The sequence below is a fragment of the Peromyscus californicus genome, unplaced genomic scaffold, assembly GCF_007827085.1.
Source record: "Peromyscus californicus insignis strain IS unplaced genomic scaffold, ASM782708v3 Scaffold_22__1_contigs__length_63687245, whole genome shotgun sequence".
NCBI lineage: Eukaryota > Metazoa > Chordata > Mammalia > Rodentia > Cricetidae > Peromyscus > Peromyscus californicus.
The window spans coordinates 8455715-8479345 of NW_026294525.1; the positions used below are offsets into that span (position 1 = coordinate 8455715).

Sequence of the window (23631 nt, forward strand, 5' to 3'; positions counted from 1 at the left end):
ACGCATTGATGCCCAGATATCTCCTGAAACCTGTGTGACCAACGACCCCAAGCCCTCCTTTCTCTGCTCTGCTCTTTGTCACCGAAGTGCCTGTGGCTTGGCTGGCCATTGGGAAGGCCCCCTCTATTCTAATGCCCTTCTTTGACTAACCCTGCCCTCCGGTGTAGACAATCTGGGGAAATTAAGGTTGGCATGACCACAGGCCATCTCCTGCAGCACTAAACAGAAGACAGAAACCTGGGAACAACATTTTATTTATGTTACAAGGAACCTGATAGAAGCTTGAGAAATACTTCTGCCATTAATTTTACAATAAATTATCCATTTACATGGATTAAATGATCAACATCCCAGATTGCTGTCGGGTGGCATTTCTGAATATGGATATAGCCCACAAATAGTGAGGAGGACACAAGATGCCCCGATTGAAATGCCCAGCCCTGAGGCAGCTCTTGGCTGTGGCTTTTCCTGTGGGGCACCATGGAGCTGCTGCCTGCCTGTGGGACTCAACTCTGTTGTCTGTCACCAAATATCATTGATTTTACAGTTGCTCGGCTCTGGGCTTCTTTTCTGTGTTAACATCTCAACGGGAACGTGTCAAATGACGGGCGGAGCCAATGCTGTAAGTGATCGGAGCACTTGCCTTTGCCTTATCTGATCCTTCCTTCTAGTTCAGGAAGGATTTCAACATCGCTCCTTGGCACAGAATGCTCTCCTTGACTCTCACCTGGAGGCCTCTCGCTCACGGGCGTGAAGATCTGGCGTCCCGATACGGACTGTACCCATGAGTCAATCACAGGTGTGAGCGCTTGTGAATTTCCTAGTAGGAGGCAGCCAGGACCACAGCTGGTCCCTGGATGTAGAGGGAGGCTTGACAATGATCGTTGCTTTTTTAACTAGCCCACTCCCACAGCCTGCCTAGTGAATAATGGCCGTGGCCTCCGCTTCTGACGTACTCACTTAGGATGGCCTGGACACCACTGAGGAAATCCCTAAATGGTTCTGAACCCACTCACTCAGCAGATGGCCAAGGGGCTGCAGGGGCCCAGGCCGTGGATCGCCTTGGGAGCCAGTCAAGGCCATGGGAGGCAGTCACAGACATCCTCATCTGTCCAGCCGGCGGCTCCGGGGAGGAGGGCTGCCGAGGGTCACTGCCTTTAGACTGAGCTGTTATACCCACTGATTATTCAACAGGAGAGGGGGAAGAGGAGGAAGAGAAGGGAGGTAGGAAAGCAAAAAGAGGGAAAGAGTGAGAGGGGGGAGTATGCACAAGAGAAAGGAGGAGGGAGACAGACAGACAGACAGACAGACAGAGGTTACATTCCTGCTTTATCACGCAGGCTTGTCAGCAGGCCACCCTTCTCTGCTTTGCTTGGCAGCATCACAGTGCCCTGGGATCCGTCTGTCCAATAGGAAAGACAGACTGCCTATTTCCATGGCATTTGGAGGTCCTCGCCAGCATCCTGAAGGAGCACCCCTAGCCCTAACCCAGATGGGGTAATCTGGAACAACAAAATGACAATGGAACCAACACACCCGTGCCCCTCATTAGCACCTGACCTGTAGAGGAGACAAACGTGTTATTCTTTCCTCACAGGCGGATGAAGAGAAAGGACACATCAGGGTTGAAAGGCGAGAAGGCCAAATCGGAGTGAACCCTTTGAATGATTCAGTGGGAGGCAGATCAAAGCGAGCTGCCCCAGCATGGCGCTCAAGTGCGTTGCTTTCCGAGGTATCCAGAACATTCAAAGTGCTTGGAGGTGACCCCAGACCCTGGCGTGCATAACCAAATGCATATGCCATCTCTGTCACACCTTGCAGGAGAGGCTGGCTGTGTAGGTGACTTGAGGATATATTCATTTTCTGGCCACTTAATGTGCTGGAGAAAGATTAACCAGCTGTGATATGCAAAGGGACTCAGATTTCTCCCCGTGGGATACGGAGAAGGGATTGTTTGTAGTGCTGGTGTGAGGCAGGGACGGACTCACAAAGAATGAGGTTACAGTAAACACATCACACTCCAGGGCCTGCTCTGGGCATTTCCGGGCAGCAAGATCTTCCCCCATTGGAGAGGTGCGGTTGGAAGTTGGCCTGCCCAAGGAAAGTCTGACCCGAAGGCTGGTCCCTCTTTAAAGTAAACTAACGCTCACCCTTTGACTCTTGGTCAAGAGTCGTCCTGAGCTGACCGTGGCTGCCTTCAGCAGCATTTGGAGTCCTTCAGAGGAAACCTCAGGACCAGCTGACTCTCGGAACCATGCCGACGGTGGATGATATTCTAGAACATATAGGGGAATTCCACCTTTTCCAGAAACAGACATTTTTCCTCTTAGCTCTGCTCTCAGGTGCCTTCACTCCCATCTACGTGGGCATCGTCTTCCTGGGCTTCACCCCTAACCACCGCTGCTGGAGTCCTGGGGTGGCCGAGCTGAGCCAGCGATGTGGCTGGAGCCTAGCAGAGGAGATGAACTACACCGTGCCGGGCCTGGGGTCTGCGGACGAGGCCTCCTTCCTCAGCCAGTGCATGCAGTATGAGGTGGACTGGAACCAGAGCACCCTTGGCTGTGTGGACCCACTGTCCAGCCTGGCTGCCAACAGGAGCCACTTGCCACTGAGCCCCTGCCAGCACGGCTGGGTGTACGACACTCCCGGCTCCTCCATCGTCACTGAGGTAAGTGAGCTCAGGAATCAGGATGCAAAAAAAATCAAATAATTGACCTTGTCTTATGGGAGAACTAGGAAGCACATGGTTCTTTTACTTGCCCAGGCATGCTTTTTGGACTCCTATGCCTTATAAAATCCTAGTTTCCTGGTAAAAACATGCAGCCTCTCCCTCGTCTGAGGTAGTTAGTGAGAACTCCTTCGATGCTGACAGGCATGATTCTGGTATATGCAGGTCTCAGCAGCCAGCAACAAGCAAACACACATCGGAATGCCTGAAAATGATGCCAGATGTGGGCATGCTTGTACCGTTCACATTTGCCAGGAGCCTTCTGTTCCACCACACAAACGCCACCAAAAAGAGCGTGGCCCTCCCCTGATCTGTGATCTGCTAACGGGTATTATAAGATGTGCTTTTCTCTCCCGAGATATGTGTTCCTCTTTAGTGTGGCCCAAATGCCCACGGGAAATTTGGGGGCTGGAGGTTAGACAACTATGTTTATTAAGAAGTATAGTCACAGGGGCAGGCAAGGTGGCTTATGGGGTCAATGCACTTGCCACGCAAGCCTGACAACTCAAGGTCAATCCCAAACCCCTGTAAAAGTGACATGGGCATACCTACTCACATGCATCATGCACACACACAAAAAATGGTGATATGCGTGGTTTAAAAGATACAGTCATGGCTGAGGGTATGTCTGGTTCAGTAGGTAAAACGCTTGCCTTGTAAACTTGAGTGCCTGAGTTTATCGTCCAGAACCCACAGAAAAAAAGCCAGAGGCGGGCACATGAACATAGTCCCAGCATTAGGGAGACAAAGATGAGTAGGGCTTCCTGAGGCTTGCTAACCAGCCAGCTGAACAGAGTCAGCCAGATTCAGGCCAATGAGAGACCCTATCCCAATAAAAAAGTAAGAAGGATGGCTCCTGAGAAATAGCAGCTGGGGTTGTTCTCTGGCCCCATAATGCATGCGTGCATAAAACATGGACACTCACATGCATGCATACACACACACATATATATGATCTCATTGTGAAGCCGCATTCCCTGGAGAGAAAAGCAAGCATGGAAACTTCCTGTGGAATTGTCCTGCAAACACAGAGGAAGTGGTTAAGCAGCTAGTTGGAAAGGACTGCCTGGGTCCTACGAGGGTCTCCTGGCCTTTCGTGGAGGAGCCACGTCTGGGGGATCTGAAATGGGCTTTACGCCACATCAAGGCTCCCAGAATGGACACCATATCACTCTAAAATAGCTTCGCTGAGTGACTCACCTCATCGCTTTGTACAGAGGTCAGGAAACTGAGGCCAGAGCAGGAAAACTTGGTTGTGCACCAGGCTGCAGAATGAGAGATGGCAGAGTGAGTTACAAGACCATCCCTTGTCTGCCGGGCCAGCACTGCCCACCCTCCACCTGCCTTCCGGGCAAATCAGACCAAGGGTATTGATTGTTGGCAGGATACTTTGAATCCCCCTATTGTTTAAAAAAAAAAAAGATTAGCTTAGAGATGCTTAGACCTCCCTCTTCCTAGCTGTACAGGTATGTCACATGTCTACTTCCCCTCACATCTGTGTCTTATGACTAGAAGGGAGAAGATGGCCTTGTCTAAAGTCAAGTCACTACCTGCTTTCAGTTGATAGAACCAACACTAGCTGATGCCCGACTCACACTGTCAGGTGGAATGCTAAATGGATTCCAGGGAAAATCTTTTGCTGGTGTATAGAAAATTATCATGGGTTAGGAAACAGCTGGGTTATTGGCACCAAGCACCACGCACTAATTAGCTGAACCCCTGGAGCTCCCAAGGAACTCCCAGTTCGGAATATTCAAAGAACGCTCTGAGCTGAACTGTGTTCTAACAAGATTCTAACAGCATTTTCTCCCTCTCTCCCTCCTGCTCCTCCCCCGGCTTGGACCACACCTCACATCTGGACAGTTTAACCTAGTGTGTGCTCACTCCTGGATGCTGGACCTGTTTCAGTCGGTAGTGAACGTGGGGTTTTTCATCGGTGCTGTAGGGATTGGCTACCTAGCAGACAGGTAGGTGAAACACCTACGGGCCTTTTTAAATAAATAACCTACAGGTTCAGACAGCGCTTGGGCTCACCCGCCCTGCAGAAATCCTTCGCCCCAAACACACAGACAGACCACTCACTCCCACCCGCCTTAGTGGTGGTTGCTTTTATAACCTTGGATTTTTTTTCAGCTGCTTTGATAATAATGACTCATGCTTTACTCTCAGACCCTCTGGAGGTCAGAGAAGGAGGTGTCAGCCACCAGGCAGGACTCTTTTCTTATGGGCTATCTACCAGTTCAGGGCTGGAAGAGGCAACAAATGATTTCATGCCTCCTGTGATTCTCTTCACTCTCTGGCCTGTCTCCCACATGGTCATGAGCCTCCAGGAGCTGTGGGCTCCATCCATCAGGCCAGCTAATGCTCATATATCAGAAGCCCCATCCCTAGGCTCTATGCCTATCTGTCTGTCCATATGCAGTGTCCATAGTGGCCAAGCTGTGCTCTGGCTCTGGTTGCCCACCATTGTAGACTCCTGCTCACTGTACAAAAGTGGGTTTTTTTTTAATTTTTCATATTTTTTGCATTTTATTTATTCATTTATTTTTACCTTTTTAATTAAAATATTATTTCATCACCCCCTTACCTTTCCTCCCTCCAGTCCCTCCAATGTCCCCCAACTCTCAAACTGATAGCCTCTTTTTCTTTGATTATCAAATACTTGATTATTATCAAAGAAACATATGTATGAACAAATATATAAATACAACCTGCTGTATCTTTTTTTTTTATATATAAATACAACCTGCTGTATCTTTTTTTTTTTTTATATAAATACAACCTGCTGTATCTTTTTTTTTCCCCCGTTGTGTGTATTTGGTTTCAGGGCTGATCAGGATAACCAGTCAAGGAGTTCATCCCTGGGAAAGGCTAATTCTCACTCTCTTAGCAGTCATTAGCTGCCTGTAGTTCTTGGTCTAGGGGTGGGCCCTGGAAGAGCTTCCCCTTTCCGAGTTAGCATGTTTATTGATATTGTCAGTGTCTGTGTCTTGTTTACACAGCCATTACTAAAAGAGGCAGGCCCACAGCAGACTTTAGACCTCCTGGTCCTTTGCAGGCCTCTTCCATGATGTTCCCCAGCCACAGAGCTGTGTAAACTCTGCGGGTATATTCACTGGGGCTGGGTGCCCCATAACCCATTGGTTTTTGCACTGTGTCCCGTTGTGGTTTCCTGTAAGGGTCTCTGTCTGCTATAGAGAGCAGTTTTCTTTTTGATGGAGAGTGATGGCTACATTTCCCTGTGGGGTATAAGGAGAAGACTTAGAGTGTGATTAAGGGAGTTGTTGTTTTTATAACATGCATCTTTGCTCTATAGATGACATTAGCTAGTAAGAGGAGTTCTCAACAGAGAGAGGAGTAGAGACTCGAGGAGTACTGTAGATACCTGGGTCATCGGAGTCAATGATATAACATTCATAATGCCCCCATGTGCCTGGGCCATCAAAGTCAGTGATACAATATTCATAATGCCTCCATGTGCAGAGTGCCTTCCACAAGCCAGGCACTGAAACTCTGTGACCTGGATGGCATCACTCTAACTGCCAGTCATGCATAGTGATATGTGCCTGTGTGTCTATGTGCATAATATATATTATGATGATATATCTGTATAGTCTGTGTGTGTGTGTGTGTGTGTGTGTGTGTGTGTGTGTGTGTGTGTGTGTGTATACAGAGAGCCATGGCTAGAAATAGCATTTCTGTGCCACATAAATGCACTGGGTACAAATAGCCCCAGATAATCAGATGTAATAACACAAGTAAGAAATGATAGGCTTTACATGTTTATTGCACTTGTTTTTAATGAAATTTAATTGTAACGTGCATAACTCTCAATAATGGCTGTAGTAAGCAATCAGCCTGCAAAAATACATATTTGACTCAGAAATATATGACAACTGAGTCCCGTGCTCACTTACTGCCCTTTCAGACCTCCCCAGCCGTCTCTCTACTGTGAATATAATCTAAATGTAAGACAGCTTTCTTTGAGTATACATCACGCTGGCATCAAAATTGCACAAGAATTAAAGGTTCATAAGAATGTACTGACTTTACAAGAGCCTGAGGCCCTGTTGGCAGCAGGAGGGAGGGTGGATGGAGGTGGAGGCGCTGTGCCAAAAGTCACATTGCATTTGTAACTGTCTGCTCAGCCTCCCTGGCTAGGCTCTCCCCGAGGTGGAGGGGGAGGCGATTTCGCTTTTCTTGTGATTATGCAGAACTGAGGGTAGCTATTAGCAGGCTGCCTGGGAAGTCAAGACAGACACATTAATGAGGAGGTCCAGGGTGCAATCACACTCTCTGGCCACTGGCTAGGCAGCTCCTGGTTCATCCTCTCCCTGGCACACCAAAGTGGACATTAACACTGGCTCTCCAGAAGTGTCATGCGCACAGGTGACAGCCTCACTCAGTAGGCTACAGAAGTCAGTTAATTATTCTCATCCCACTCAAGTAGGCCAGGTCCAATCCCTCCTCACAGCACATTCCGGAGAATAATCCCGCCAGCTCCCCTCCTCCTCAAGTGAGCTCATCCTTCCGTTCCTATGCAGGCAGTCTCTAGAAAGCTCTTCCTCCCTTTTGCTCCCCTGAAGGCTTTCGATGTGTCTCTAGTTCTTTTCCCAAAGCTACTTGAAGCTTTGCTTTATTGCTCTTTTTCTGTCCCACATGCTTGCAAGAGGGCAGAGCAGGACTAGGGACAGAAGACGTACCATTTCTCTTCTGCACACTTAAAGCCCACTACAAGCTTTGGATGTCACGCAATAAGTTAGAAATGTCATGAAAACCCATTTTATCCACAAATTATAATCAACATTAAAATAAAATACTGTTTTTCACAAGCAAAATTTTAAACATGCCCCAACAGCTGATTTGGGCATGGTGTTTAGAAGAAAGTCAGGAGGATATTTTGAAATTATCCAGATAAGAACACTGAAACAAAAAAAAAAAGGAAAGTAAAGGAAATAGAAAAAGGGGAAGGAAGGGAGAAGAGAGAGAAAGAAAGAAGGGATGGAAGGAGGGATGGAGGGAGGGATGGAGGGAGGGAAAGGAGATAAATTGTCTTGCAGGAATTCAACTTTTCTAGGGTCAGTTTGTGACATAGATTTTGAAATTGGTTGTTTCCTAAAATGTCTAGTTTATTTCTTCACTCACAACTTGCTGAGGAAGGGTTTTGACTGTCATCTGACACACAGAAAAGCAATCTTTCATCAGTTCCAAACATTATACTCTAATAAGGACTAAGGAGTGTTGCATTGAGCAGCAGGCTTGCAGGCATTGAAAGGCAAACTTTCTGGAGGGAACACATCCACCAAAGCGAGGCCGCTGGACACAGAGGTGTCTAGAAACAGCATTTCCTCCACATAAGCATGAGTGCGGATAACCTCAGAGGCTCAGGTGATGGGATGTAGTAAGTAGAAAGTAGCATGTTTCGTACCTGTTTACCATTGCTTTAATGTAACATTTACATTGTTAGTGTGTGTCACTTGACTTTTAATAGTGGCTGTGTTCAACAGTTCATTTGCACCTCTTCCTCTTGGAAGTCAGCACCTGCTCTCCCCATGGAAGCAGCTCAAAGCAGAGCCCCCGGTGGGCTGTGGTCAACTGTTACCAAATGTTTAGAATCATCTGAAACAAACTTTCCGGCGCCCTTACAGACCAAGTGTTTTACTAGGCCCCCTCACGTGATCTCTCTTAGGACCATGACAGCTTTGTAAAGTGGATTTTACTGCCTGTCCTTTACAGAGAAGGAAACTGAGGCAGGACAGAATCGAAGCACTTCTTCCCAGGTATTAATGACCATATCAATCAACCCAGATTTTGTTATAAGTCAAGCTCTGATCCCTCTGTCTGGGTGAGCCTGAGGCTCTGCATCTTTATGCGCTCCCAAATAATGCCGTTCACCCCTCCCCGATGAAGGTGGACCTGGTCTCTATACTAGATAGTAGACAGCTAAAATGGTGCCCAGCCACTCTGGTTCTGTCCGGTTTTCATTAAATAATTTAAGTGGCTATGGTGTCTGTGGCGATAGAAGAAGGGTATCCAGCTACTGACTCAGACTCCCAAAACATCTTTTTTAAAAAAAAGACACTGCCTCTTTTACTGGGACAACTGCAGTCTCTCTGCAACAGGGACTTAGTTTCCCTGCTTGGAGCCTTCAATAATGCAGTTCCCCCTTCCAGTCAAAGGATTTTGTCCTTCGACAGCATTATCACTGTGGCTTTACTATGAGTCCAGACACACTAGGCACTGAGGAACTGCCACGTGAGTACATCCTTACAGACTATAAATTCCAAGGAAATTTAAGTGTGTCTAGTCCATGTCCCACATTCCACTTGTAGCCAAGGATAGCTGTGGAGGCAGTCCAGCACGGAATACAAATTTACTTAAAACATTGAGGTAGGGGTGTGTGTGTGTGTAGCATGAATCTTAAAGAGTCTTATTAATAAAATCAAACCTGTAGCCAGGGATTGGGGTGAAGCTGGAAGATCAGAAAGGCAGAACAAGCCACAGCTACCTCACCTCGCCAGATCCTCAGCTGATCCTGTTTCCTCAGACTGGAGGCCTCTGAGTCCTCATCCAGAATGAATCTCAGCTGAACTGCTGCTAGAAGCCTGAAAGCTTAACCAGCCAAATGCTTCTAGTTTCTGGTCCTTACGCCTTATATACCTTTCTGCTTTCTACCATCACTCCCTGGGATTAAAGGCTCGATTTCTGGGATTAAAGGCGTGAGTCACCATGCTTGGCTGTATCCTTGAACAGATGGATTTCTGCCTCTGGAATGCTAGGATTAAAGGCGTGTGCTACCACTGCCTATCCTCTATGTTTAATATTGTGGCTGTTCTGTCTCTGACCCCAGATAAGTTTATTAGGGTGCACAATATTTCGGGGAACATAATACTACCTCGTGTGTGTGTGTGTGTGTGTATGTGTGTGTGTAGCACGAATTTTAAAAGTTCTTATTAATAAAAACAAACCTGGAGCCAGGGATTGGGGTGAATGCTGGAAGATCAGAGAGACAGAACAAGTCACAGCTTCCTCACCTCACCAGTTCCTCAGCTGACTGTTTCCTCAGACTGGAAGCCTCTGTGTCCTCATCCAAATGGATCTCAGCTGAACTGCTGCTAAAAGCCTAAAAGCTTAACCAGGTTCTAGTTCCTTGTCCTCATGCCTTATATACCTTTCTGCTTTCTGCTCACTTCCTGGGATTAAAGGCTCTTGTTACCACGTCTGGCTGTTTCCAGTGTGGCCTTGAACTCACAGAGATCCAGGCTGATCTCTGCCTCTGGAATGCTAGGATTAAAGGCATGTGTGCCACCATTTTCTGGCCTCTGTATCTAGTGGCTGTTCTGTTCTCTGACCCCAGATAAGTTTATTAGGGTGCACAATATTTTGGGGAACATAATACCACCACATGTGTGTGTGTGTGTATGTGTCTGCGTGTCTGTGTGTGACTGTGTGTGAGATAGAGGGTGTGTGTGTGTGTGTGTGTGTGTGTGTGTGTGTGTGTGTGTGCCAGAGATCAATACAGGGCATCTTCCCTTATTGATCTCTGCCTTATTTTTGAGACAGGAATCTCTCCCAGAACCTAGAGCTTGCTGTTTCAACTAGACTGGCTGGCCAATCAGCCCTGGAGATCACCTGCCTTTGTCCCCCACCCCCAGCAAATGCCACCCGGCTTTCTGTGTAGATGTTGGACATCCAAATTCAATGCTTATGCTTCAGAGCAAGAGACTCACCTACTGAGCATCTCCTCAGCCCTACAATGAGATCTTCTTTAAATACCTTGATGGTTTGATTCTTGAGCGTAAACTTTGTAGATGACAATGTCATGTCACAGTATCAGAAGGTCAAGAAGCCTGACTGGTGAAAACAGGAGGGAACACTGAAGAAAGAGTGGAGCGTCCCTTTGGCAAGCTTGGCGCTCAGAGCTGCAGGGTTACATATTACAGTGGGGAGCCACGGATGGAGAACCTGGAAATGACAAAGTTGAGGCCATTTTCGGTTTAGTAATTTACACCAATGACTAAGGAGACGGCTAGAGTTTCCCATTTCAGACTGGAAACATTAACACCCTAGAATAATTATTAATCATATTGTGGATCATTTTCAAATGGTTAGTTAATGTCTGAAGTACTCCCGAGAACACAGCTGTCCAATAATAGAAGCAGCTACCAGGTACTGAGCTGCCGCCAGAGTGTGCAACCCTGGTTGACTGACCAGTTGGACAAGCATTTCATGTGTATTAGATATAGCGCCATCTTCTATGAACTACTAAACAATATTCACTAACAACCAGGAGGGCATGGTTGGAAGTAACTGAGCCCCCAAATCCACTCTCTGAAAGCCTATTTTCTATTACTATGCTGTAATCCTTGAGGATGAGGGACTTTGTAAAGCAGTGTTAGTTAGCTCATAGTTCTGGACATCCCAGGGGATGTCACTGGCATCTGCTCAGCTCTGGTTTGGCTCTTGTGGCAGGTAGCAGCAGGGTGAAGGAGACGGTGTGGGAGAAAGAGATTACACCATGAAATAGAGCCGGAGAGCCATGTGGGAGTCGGGCTCACTCGGAACAACTCACTCTTCTAAGATCTATTTCAGGGGCTGGAGAGATGGCTCAGTGCTGTCCTTTTTTAAATGGTTGCTGCCTTTTAAGCCACAGCTGTCTGAATCGGCAACTGCACTCAACCACTACCAGCAGTGGTTAGGGCCACAAGGGCCATAGCCAGAGGGAAATCCGTTCCCTCCGGCTCCAACTCTTGAAAAGCTATGAAGGGAACTTAACTAAACCTCTGTCCCTCTAAAGAATTCAAGATTCAAAGGTTAAGTGGAATTCTGCTCTTCAGAGAGGCTGAATAGCAAGCAGCTCACCTTCTCTCCTTGCGAGTCCTCCAAAAAGCCCCCCACACTCCTCCTCACCCCCTCCTTACAAACCCTTTCTCACCTGGCTCCTCCCTACCACTTCCTGTCAGCTAGTTGCTGACTCAGCCTCCAGATCACAGGTGAATTTTATTTAATTAAACACATCTTTGCATCATTAACGTTCCAGAGCATAAAAAAAGTAACACACCTTGAATTAATATTCTACAACAGCTCTATGAGAAAGCTTGCCACATAAGTATTTTGTAGCAGGAGTTTTTCTGGTCCTGCCTGGCCCACAGTCAGGACAGATCTCTCTCACCTGCCAGTCCCACAGCTGCTCAGACCCAACCAAGTAAACACACAGAGACTTATATTGCTTACAAACTGTATGGTCACAGCAGGCTTCTTGTTATCTAGTTCTTCTATCTTAAATTAACCCATGTCTATTAGTCTATAAGTTGCCACGTGACTCGTGGCTTACATCTTGCTTGTCATGGCGGTGGCTCGCAGCATCTCTCTGCCTCAGACTTCCACTTCCCAGCATTCTCCTCTCTGCTTGTCCCACCTATACTTCCTGCCTGGCTACTGGCCAATCAGTGTTTTATTTATTAACCAGAGCAACACATTTAACATACAGAACATCCCACAACAGTTCCTTTTTTCTTTTCTTCAAAAGGAAGATTTTAACTTTCACATAGTAAAATTACAGATAACAAAACAATTATCAAGCGAGAATTACAGTTACAATATTAAAGAAGATATCCTACCTATCCTATATTTGTGAGTCTAAGGTTTTACGTCTAACTTATCTCTTATCATAACTGAGGAAATTATGTCTAGTCTTCAGCTACATCAAAGACCTCAGAAGGATATACTATTACCTGGGAAATGGGAAAAGGATGCAAGCAACTTTAGAGAGTATTTCAAGGGTAGACAAAGACAGCTGGCAGCCTGGACAGTCATCCAAAGTTTTTTTTATAAAGTTGGGGCATCTGTCTTCAGCCCACAGGCCTAGAGTCTCTCAGTCACTTCTCTCTGTGTCCTGTAGAATGTCTGGCAGTTTCCTCTGAGAAGCAGGAACCTGAAGGACCATTTTGCCAAGTGAAGTTTAGTGGTCACCTTCCTATGGGTCCTGCATGTCCAGTAGATGAAGCAGTCCAGGCAAGAACAGTTTCTTGCCCAAATGGCTATTTTTTCCAAGAAGAAGATAAGCTCCATATGGAGTGTCTTCGATGCCCATCCTCCTCTCTGAAGTAAATCAGTGCTGCTAGGAACAGACTTGTCTCACTGTCCAGAAAGTCTAAATTTTTAAAAACATTTTAAATGCCATATTCTGTAGGTCTTTGAAGTGTTTGAAGATTACCTATCTATCTGAAATATATCTATGTATACCTAGAAAACTAACATGTTACAAGTTTGACTATCATAGAAGAATAATTATTAATCTGTGTTTCTTAATTATCCATTACAATCTAAACGAGATACATAAACATAATACCTCAAACGAGAGTAGAAATATATATGCAGTATAACAAAATCAACTCTAAATTTGTATCAATAAACTAAAATCTATAGCAATGTAAAACATTTCTAAACAAGTTATTACTCTTTAAAAGTAGGTTCATTAATCTATTCTTTCATCCTATCATTATCCATACTATCCCCCTTTCTTCTTTAAAAAGAGATTGTACTTATAATTAACCTGTTGTAAATAAAAATATTGTTTTTTTTTCTGTCCCACACCAGAGGGCTCTTCTGATATGGGACACAAGAATCTCTTAACCTTTACTTTTAGTAATATGCTTGGGGTTAGAGAAGAAGTGAGCCAATTCCATCTCCAAAGCCAGCTTGGTATATTGGGGAATTTGGGCATAGCTTCTCTTACTACTTCCTGCTGGAGGGGGGCACTGTATCTTATGGGGACACAACAAAAATTTTAGGATTATGGAGTAATCCGTGAGGGTGTATTGTCTGAGCCAGTTGCCTTGAAACTGTTCTGGATGTTAGATCATCTGGGCCATGGTGTCATCGAAGACCTTTCAGGGGGTCTTGGCTAGTCAAACCTGATGTATCTTAATCTGGAACAAATCCATAGCCTCTGGCTTTCTGTGGAAGCAAAAGCAGAGACTCTTTTCCAAAGCAACATATCCTTAGATCCAAATTTTGAAGTCAAGTTATCTTTAAAATATACATATTGGCTTAACTCAACAGCTTTTACAATCAAATGTCTTTCTGCAGTTAAGAATATCAAAGACAACATAATCCAGAGTCTCTGTGTGATATCCATCTTTATGTGACTTATTTTTTATATTACTTTTACTTTCTCTTTAAAGACTTTATTTTTAAAAACTATCTATTTCTTTATATAACTGTATATATTCCTTTTTTGTCTCTTTCAAGCCTACATATATTTTACACACATTGTAAACTATTCCATCTGAATCTGTCTTTTTTGTTGTTGTTGTTTTGTTTTTTGCTTTTTGTTTTTCGAGACAGGGTTTCTCTGTGTAGCTTTGCGCCTTTTCCTGGAACTCACTTGGTAGCCCAGGCTGGCCTCGAACGCACAGAGATCCACCTGGCTCTGCCTCCCGAGTGCTGGGATTAAAGGCGTGCACCACCACCGCCCAGCTGAATCTGTCTTATTGTGAACCTATTGCTTTAAACTGCATCATTCTAAGACTGAAACAGTGCTGTGGCTGCTGGCTCCGCCCACCTCAGCTTCCCAACATGGCAGTGGTACAGTTTACCGCCAGCTCTGGGTCTGGAGCTATGTGTACCATCAACTATCAGAAGCAGTTCTATCAAAGCAGCGTGTAGCCCAGAAACCTCTTTTATTTTTTTTTAACTAGCAAAAACTATATCCAACACACAGCATAGTGTACAGCTTAGAGACACCTCTGTGTAACATAGCTTAGGTCAAGCCTGCACGCATGAGTGTTGTTCCCACGTCGCAAGATCCCCCCACCCCAACAAGACCACCACAGAGCCGATATCCATACAAAACACACAGGGGTTTATTGATAACAATTAAGCCCAGGCTTGGTCCGTGTCCAACACTTGACACAGCAGATGGAGGAGGACGGCCCTGAGCTCTCAAGGTGAGATGTTTTTAAATGGAAAAACTGCAAGCAGGGTGGTACAAGACTTTGTGCCATGTGATTGGGTGAGGGTGTGTAACCTTTGAATTTACGGGTTGGGGGTTACAGTTATCATTTTTGGGCAGGCCTGGACAAGTCCCAGGCTCTGTCTTTGAGCTGCCATGGAGGCTGGCTGACTTTGCATGTTCACATTGACCTATGCACATAGTTCTAAGTTGGTGAGGGGTCCCAGACAGTAAACAACTGGCTGAACCTTGAGCAGTCAGAGTACATGCAGAAAGGGAGCTACTGCAAGGACTATGTCTTTTGTTCACAGTCCTCACAGAAAACAGCTTGCTCAAGTCTCAGGAAACTGAAATTGAGGCCTGATCTCTGAGAGAAGACTGAGCAGCCTGTTAAGGTGTCTGCTTGGTCTTTCATGAGGGTCTGAATTCTATCACCAGAATACATGTTTAAAAAGCAGTGGCGGGGAGAACGGGAGAGGGTTGAATCAGCAATTAAGAGCACTTTTTGCTCTTGCAGAGGTCCCAGGTTCAATTCCCAGCACCCACATGGAGGCTTACAACCACCTATAACTCCAGTTCTAGGGGATCCGATGCCCTCTTCTGACTTCTGTGGGCATCCAGCCATGCATATGATAAACAAACATACAGGCAGGTAAAACACACATGTACATAAAATAAAATAGTAAGTCAAAAATGTTAAACCGAGCATGGTTGTATATACTTGAATTCCAACACTGAGGAGGCAGAAACCCTGGGGTTCAATAGCCAGCCAGCCAGCCTACTTAGTGAGCTCCAGGCTAGGGAAAGATCCTATCTCAAAAAGCAAGGTGAACAGCATCTGAGAAATAATGCCTGAGGTTGGTCTCTGGTTTACACACACACACACACACACACACACACACAGAACTAACTGAGGACCCCAGAGAACTTCCAAAGGCAGTGTCCCCAATGACCTAAGCACCTCCCATCAGGCTTCGCCTCTTCAGAATTCATTAGTTTCCAACATTGCCACACTGAGGACCAAGATCTTGATACATGAGTCCTTGGGGGACAAACCATAGCATCAGCTTTGTGAGCAAGGAGGACAAGGTCCTGAGCTCTCTCTCTATAATACCTCATGGACTCCCTCTCTAGATAGTCAGTTGTTTGTTTGTTTGTTTCTCAATGTGAAGAAATGTACTAATGTTGAATAATTCACCCAATGTCACAGTAAGTTCCTCTTGGACAAGTCTCCTGATTCCCAGACTGATGAAACCTGAGTTCTTCCAATAAAAATATGGAAGTCATCCCACCAGGATGTGGGATGCTATGGGAATGATAACTGTGGGAAACCAAAGTAGAGACTTTCTTAGATGGGCAGTTGGCTGGGACTTTAGTACCAAGCCCCCAGTTTATAGATTATGACCTGACTAGACTTACAGGGCAACCAGCCCTGGATGGTCTCAAAGGAGCGAACCTCTCCCAGAAGAGCAGCCATAGTACCTGGGTGAGGGGGGCTCAATGTGTTTTAACTTTATCCATGTACCCTTCCAAAGTTTACTAAACAGAACAGAACTTCTGCGTGCACTAGGGGGGGTATCAATCCATACCTCCAGAACTGTGAACTGACCTCAGATTTTGATCATCTCTTTATAATGTCTGTGAATCTTCTCCACTTCCATGAATCCAACTGTGATGGATCATATTGTCAGCTGGTTGGGATCTAGGATCCCCTAGAAGACAAGAGTCTGGGTGCGCCTGGGAGGGCTTATGTAGACTAGGTTAACTGAGGTAGGGAGACCCACCTTGACTGTGGGCATCACCACTCTGGGAGCGGGGGTCCTGGATTAACGAAACGGAGAAGGTGGCCTAAGCACCAGTCCTCCACATCCTCCGCTTCCTGATTACAGATGCAATGTGGCCAGCTGCCTCAAGCTGCCCTAACCGCCCCTCTATGGTGTGCTGTACCCTAGAATGGTGAGCTAAAATAAATCCTTTCTTCTACCCACAGGCTGCTCTCTCCAGTCACAGTGCTCACTAGGAGAAGGAATTAATAGACCAACTAACCCCGGGCCCTCTCTTGGTTCTTCTGCATAGGTTTGGCCGGAAGTTCTGCCTCTTGGTCACCATCCTCATCAACGCTACCTCCGGGGTTCTCATGGCAGTTTCCCCCAACTATGCCTGGATGTTGGTGTTTCGCTTCCTCCAGGGACTGGTCAGCAAAGCGGGCTGGTTAATCGGCTACATCCTGAGTAAGATGTAGGGCTTGAGGTGCTGCTGGATGGATGCACATGGGGACTTTTAGTCTGGTGGAGCCTGGGCGGAAAGACAATGCTGATTTTTATTCTGTACCTAAAGAATTTTTGTAAATACCCAATCACTTCACTCTGTGTTCCTCCTATGAACAGAAAGCAGTGAATGCAGAATCACCACAACACCCAGAGTCCTATTTAGCTTTCTTGAAAATTTTGGTTTCTGATCCCTGGGGTGTTATATGGAGAGAAAGTCTAGTCTATACCAAACCTATTCAGGCAAAAAGACTCCAAGATAAGAGATGTGTTTGGAATGTAAGGGAATTTATTACTGTACTTCATCTGTTCTCATAAATCACTTGAACTTAGACTCAAGGATTAGGGAAGGACACAGTCATGGTGGTGGACCCTGGTTATTCATCAAGAGCTAAAATCACCCAAGAGAAAGGGCTTGGCGTGCCTGTGAGAGATTATCTAGATTGGGCTAACCCGGGCGGGAAGACCCATCCTCACTGTGGGCAGTGCCATTCTCTGAGCAGGGGTCATGGACTGAAAGAAAAGTAGAAAACGTGCTGTAAAGTCAGGGCTATAATTTACTCACTAGTAGCCAGAGTTACAATTAAGTTCACCAGGCCCAAAAGCATGCTTGGATTCCACAGCACAGTGTCTACCTAGCAGTTGTGAAAAACCGTCACCTAGTTAAATCTTGGAGAGCTCCACGATCATGTCCTTTTGGCTACATTTGGGAACCGAGCACTTTGGAATTAAGGGAATAAGACTGAAGCTTTCATTGCACAAGAGGTAAAGAGAACATGTGCTTACATAGTTGTTTTTTTTTTAACCTAGTATACAAATCTGGGGAATTTCAGGGCAGAAAGAGAACATTATTCCCTCCAGAAAAGACAAATAATGAATGGTTGGTGGATGAAAGGCTTAATGAATGCAGGTATTCAACCAATTATTTAGTTTCTACAAGACACTGAGTAGAATTCAATTATGCAGATGCATTTTGTCATTAATCACAACCTCTTACAACTCATTTCTTTCGAAGTCCCTATGAATGTCCTAGAGTCTTTGATGCCTACTGTGGCTCCTCCCCATCCCCACCTCCACATCTCCCAAGCCCCATCCAGGACCCCAGCCACTTTGAAAGATAGACACTTACATTTATGGAAGACCTGTGCCATTTTATTTAATTAAATCAGCCATTTAAAAAATGTTTAGATGGTTTTCAGTAACTTATAGAAACAGGTTTAACATGTATGTCCATCGGATTAGAAATAATTAAAATCCTTAACAGGTCTGTGAGACATTTAAAGCAAAGACTATGGCTTGCGGGACATGTGAAATTCCAATTCTAGCATGTCTGTCATATGAAGACAACTCCTATCTCCCTGCATACAGACCCCATATGTCATTCCTCCATGTACAATGGTGGCTAAGAACTTGCTTCCCAAAGGATATAACAAGTCCTTGTTGTATGTTTTCTACTTTCTAAGCCTTAGCTACACCCACCATGAAGGTTTCAAAATAGATATGTATTCAACAACTCATTTGCAAAGTTCTTAAATGAATTATTTTACAAGCTAGTACTAGCTGATCCCAGCCCACCACAGAGTTTCTAAGTCCTTAAATAAACAGAATTGCAAAGTATTTATCTCTGTAAGAGAACAACTTGCATGTAAATGTTCATTTATTTATGAAGTATCTACGACATGAACTCAATTTTTAATTCATTTGTTCATGCCTTGAGTTATCACTGCCTGATTGATATATTACAAAATCTTGCATTTGTGTGAACTATGATTACATTCATCCTTGAAATTTTAAAAGTGTTTTTATTTTATTTTATTTTCATTTATGTGTGTGCATGTGTATATGCAGCACATGAGCAAGTACCTGTGGAGGCCAGAAGAGGGTGTCAGACCCCCTGAAATAGGAATTAGAGTTTAAGGTGGTTGTGAGTTACCTAACATGGGTGCTGGGAACTGAACTCAGGTCCTCTGCAAAAGCAGCAGGTGCTTTCAACCACTAAACCATTTCTCCAGCCCCTGAAATGCTCTTTTTGGTTTTGTTGCTATTTTTGTCTTTGGTTTGTTTGGTTTTTTTTTTTTTTTTTTGATACAAAAACATGTATGTAGTCCAGAACGGCCTTGAACTTAAAGGAATCCTCCTGCCTCTGCCTCCCAAGTACTGGGATTACAGGCAGACGGTACCATGCCCAGCCTCATGGCTAATGTTATTCTATAAGTCAAACAGTTTTGCTCATTTTGCTAATATGGTTCAGTTAGTGCAAGTTTATAATTAATACAATAACAATAACTGCAACAAAATGTCCACCACCACTACACACACACACACATTTTAAGTGGCTCAGAGAGCTGTGTAGAAAATCCTAAATCAAGCCTGTGTTTTTGAGCTGGGCATTTGTGGTTGCCTTAAGGTTGGGAGCCAGCTTTAGCTCATCTTGCTGACCATGCGGATCCTTTTCTGTAGTTACAGAATTTGTTGGCCTGGGCTATCGCAGAACAGTGGGGATTTGTTACCAAGTGGCCTTTACCGTTGGGCTCCTGATACTGGCGGGCGTGGCCTATGCCCTTCCCCACTGGCGGTGGCTGCAGTTTGCTGTGACTCTGCCCAACTTCTGCTTCCTGCTCTATTTCTGGTAAGTCTGTTGGGAACAAAGAGAAGATGCACATAAATCATCTATTTTGTACAAGTCTTCCTTCACCATGAATGCCCTGCTTGTAAATGACAAGGCTTCTGTCACTCTCCAGGCCTGTGTCACAGGAAGCTAATTCCATGTTGCTAAAATAAAAACTACAAAGTCCCTCACTGGAAATCCAATGTCCTTTAGCTTGGGGTATAAGAATTTTGTGACCCATTTCTTTCATCTCATATTGTTTATTTGATGTTTTGCTCCCAGCAGCGAGGATCCAATTTGGATGGCAGACCCTTTAAAGAAGTCAACAATATTGCCATTTGTTAACCTATTACTCCCTTACAAAAGCTCTAAGATGGACAGAGGGCAAATGATTATAATATTACTTTCCCATAGGCGTGACCAAGGCAGACATTTCCAATCAATCATAACAGCAATGATCCCAAATAAGGCCAGCATGGCACTCCAGATAGACCATACTGATAAATCAGAGTTACCCAGGCTAGTAAGATATATTCATCATCCCTACCCAAGGGAAACACATATAGACTAGCATGTTGGTAAGGAGTCATTCCTAAGAATGAGGAATTTAGAAGGGTTCTCTCTATGTTATGAGTTGAGCTTTGGACATATTCAAATTTGAGATGCCAAAAGGGGACCATGTACAGATATCCAGGACCAGAAAAATTTAAGAATCCAGAATTCAAGTAAATTGCATGCATAGGGAACAAAGAGGATGGGTAAGAGCAAGTGAAAACAGTCAGGAGATGAGAGAACCAGAACTCAAGGAATACCAGTGTTGGAGGGATGGGTGTTTTCCACACAAGTGCAAAGACCTGAGTTCAGATCCCCAGCACCCATGTAAATGCCGGGTAGGTATAGCAGCACACCTGTAGTTTGAGAACTTGGAAGGTAGAGCTGGGGGTCCCTGAAGCATGATGGCTAGATGAACTAGAAGTTTTGTCAACTTCTGGGTTCTGGCACTCTGCCTCATTGAGCAAGGTGGAGGGCAATGGAGGGAGCCAACCTCAGGCTTCCACCTACAGGTGCATGTGCCCACACATGCCCACACATGTGCACACACACACACACACACGCAAACTCACATCTACACATGTGCAAAAAGAAAGAAGGAAATAAATCACCAGTCTTGGAGCAAACAGAGAAGCTGAAACAAAAAGAGTGAGCTGTGTAGGAAGGGGGCTTCAGGTGTAGATGCAGGGATGGTGGCCACAGGCGGGTTCTGATCAATCTCCATCTCCATGAAACCTCCAACAGTTACTTCCCAGGCTTGGAGCCCACCCACCCAAATCAGTAAACCTGTGGCTGCATCTCTGTAGGTCAGGTAACACCAGGCTCTGTGGTAGCTTCCTGTCCCAGACATTCCCACAGTCAGGCCCCAGTGACTGTCCAAACTTCACATGAACACAGATAACCCTTATGTGTGCTTCCAGCAAGCTGTAGAATGAGCCCAGGAAAGCCTGGACCACCCACTTATCCCACTTACAAGCTGTCCAGGTTCCTACCTTCTCCCAAGTCCACACCTCTTTGCTCCCCTGACCAAGCTCAGGCAACAGCAGCCACTAGAACTTTTCATGGGCAGCTAGAAAAATAGTTCTACAGCATCCCAGTGGTTGGCTGCTGCTGAGCAGACCACACTCTGGGTCTCGACCCCTCTAACCAAGGAGTCGCTATGGCCCTCTCCACATGGCCCTCCGATAGAAAGATCCAGCCCAGGTCTCACCTTTCCCAGAGCAGTAAGCCACTAAGGCTTCCAGCCCTTAAGCCTTTAAGCCAGCCCCTCTAGCTTCCAGCATGGCTAGCTGCCCATCCTCCTCCATCCCCACCTCCATTACCCTGATCTTCACTGCTCTGAGCACTTCAAGACACGGGCCCCTGGGGACTTAGATGGGCTGCCTGAGCCTGCTAGGTCAGGACATAGGGCCCTTGCTCAGAGCGGCACCCTAGGACTTGTGGGGGTTCTTAAGCCTGCGAGGTCAAGTTCAAACCATTCAGTTTATGCATTCTGCCCACTACCTGACCTCAGAAGCCTACGTCATTTTTGCAGCATTAAATATATAAAAAAAAATACAACATGATATAATCAACATGTACTAACTAATCATACTATCTATAATATATAGTTATATTTCAGCTGTATATCACATAATATTTGATATATATGTGTGTATATACCATACATATCCTTGCTTCCTTCCATGATGATTTGCGACTCCCACCTCTATTCTTTGACCGTCGTTCTCAGGCCTGTACAAGGTCTGGGGCTCGCCCAGAGGCCCGCCCCTCCTGGTGGTGACACAAGCCACATGTTCAGCTGCACCCTGCTTAGCATCTCGCTGGCTGCTGTTGAGGTTAGGAGTCTCTGAGGAGGCCTGAAGGCGTCCTGGACACAGGCTGGCTGCAAATCAGCACTTAAGGGAGGACAGAGCCTCGTGTGCTCTGCACAGCAGCCTTGGCATCCTAGGTCGATCCAACGGAAACTCCCTGAGCAATACGCACCCAGAAACTCGACTGTGTGTATTGGCAGTGGGGAGGCAGCAAGGTACCCCTCCCCTCCCCTTATACCCTAGGTGCATACCCGAATCTCCAAGATGGCTGATCTCCCAGAACAAAAACGCGAAGGCCATGAAGATAATTAAGCACATTGCTAAGAAAAACGGAAAACCAATGCCAGTGTCTTTTCAGGTGAGTTGAGGCCTTGGGTGTCAACTGGGGGATAGTGAGAAGGGAGGGTGTGGAAAACATGTCACGTGTGCTAGCCATCCCACTGGAGAGGCATGGGACCCACCCCTTTGCATTTTGGCCGCACTTTCGGAAAATACAATAGAATATTTTGTACACAAGATTTGTGTTCCCTGGGAGAATAAACAGACAGCAACCGTCAGACTCAAAAATAAGCAGATTTTTTTAAATAAGTCAGTGAGGAGCTGTTTCTATTAAGGTTTTGCTGGCCGCTCCACCAGCAAATGTGCTGTCTCCCGCATGCCCAGCTTCCCAGGTCAGATTCTAGGTCCACAAGGCAGAGTTCCGAACACAAATCATTTCCTAGAATTGGAAGAATTGCAGATGCAGCCGTTTGGTATGTGCTTCAGATATTGACCTTAGTAGGTCTCACCACTCTGAACTCGACCCTTCTCATCTGATGGGGCTGGGAAGGAGAAATGGGTTGTGTTAGAAAAGTGTGTCAAGGGTTGAGATGTAGCTCAGCTGGTAGAGCGCTTGCCTGGCATGCATGAAGCCCCAGGTTCGATTCCCAGAGCTGCATGAAAGCTTTGCGTGTGCGTGCCTGTAACTCCAGCACTTTGGAGGTGGTGGAAGCCTCAGCAGTTGAGGTCATCGTTGGCTATGTAGTGAGTTCAAGGCTAGCCTACGCAGAGACTCTGTTTCAAAAGAAAATAAATGAAAATTATGTCAAGATAAGAGTAAAAAAAAAACTCTGAATGAGAATGTGGCATAGGTTAACTGTAAGATTTTGACATTTACATGACTTTGGATTGGAGAGGCTTAGAGATTGTGTATGTTGTGGGAAGGGGTGGTTAGACCTGAGGTTTAATGTCAGTAATCATCTTTGATCCCTTGTCTACCTTACTCAGTGAGGCAAGGTCACTCAATCAAACTAGAGCTCACTGATAAGGCTAATCTTGTTAGCCAACTTGCTCTGGGAATCACAGGCCAGCGGCCACACCCACCCAGCATTTAGATGGGTTCTGGGGATCCGAACATAGTCCTCATGCTTCTACAATAAGTACTTTAGCTGCCGTGCCGTCTCTTTGGCCTCCCGGTACTTTATTCCTACTGAGCTCCAAGTGATGTTGGTACTGGTCTCAGTGTCAAGGGCTCAGACCTGAGCTTCCTTCCTATTGGTCCCGAGGGACCACTCAGGACCACAGAGCTGGGTCTCTGTGGTACCCCAGCGTACCTTACAAATCACATGCTGTGAGCAACCTAACTGCTCTATGCCCCAGAGTGCAATAGAGTGAAAAATAGACCCTACTTCTAGGGTAAAGATTAAATAAGACAGTGTGCTCTATGG

General features: G+C 45.6%; 1 protein-coding gene across 1 annotated transcript in view; it reads left to right on the forward strand.

The window, feature by feature from the left end:
* The first annotated feature begins 1964 nt into the window (after positions 1-1964).
* Positions 1965-23631, forward strand: part of Slc22a2 (solute carrier family 22 member 2) — a 40862-nt gene continuing 19195 nt past the window's right edge. The window contains exons 1-5 of the mRNA XM_052750849.1: positions 1965-2668; positions 4592-4695; positions 16761-16915; positions 19412-19580; positions 22169-22283. Of these exons, the coding sequence (XP_052606809.1) occupies positions 2255-2668; positions 4592-4695; positions 16761-16915; positions 19412-19580; positions 22169-22283 (957 nt within the window). The 5' untranslated portion in view covers positions 1965-2254. The remainder of the gene's footprint in view (positions 2669-4591; positions 4696-16760; positions 16916-19411; positions 19581-22168; positions 22284-23631) is intronic.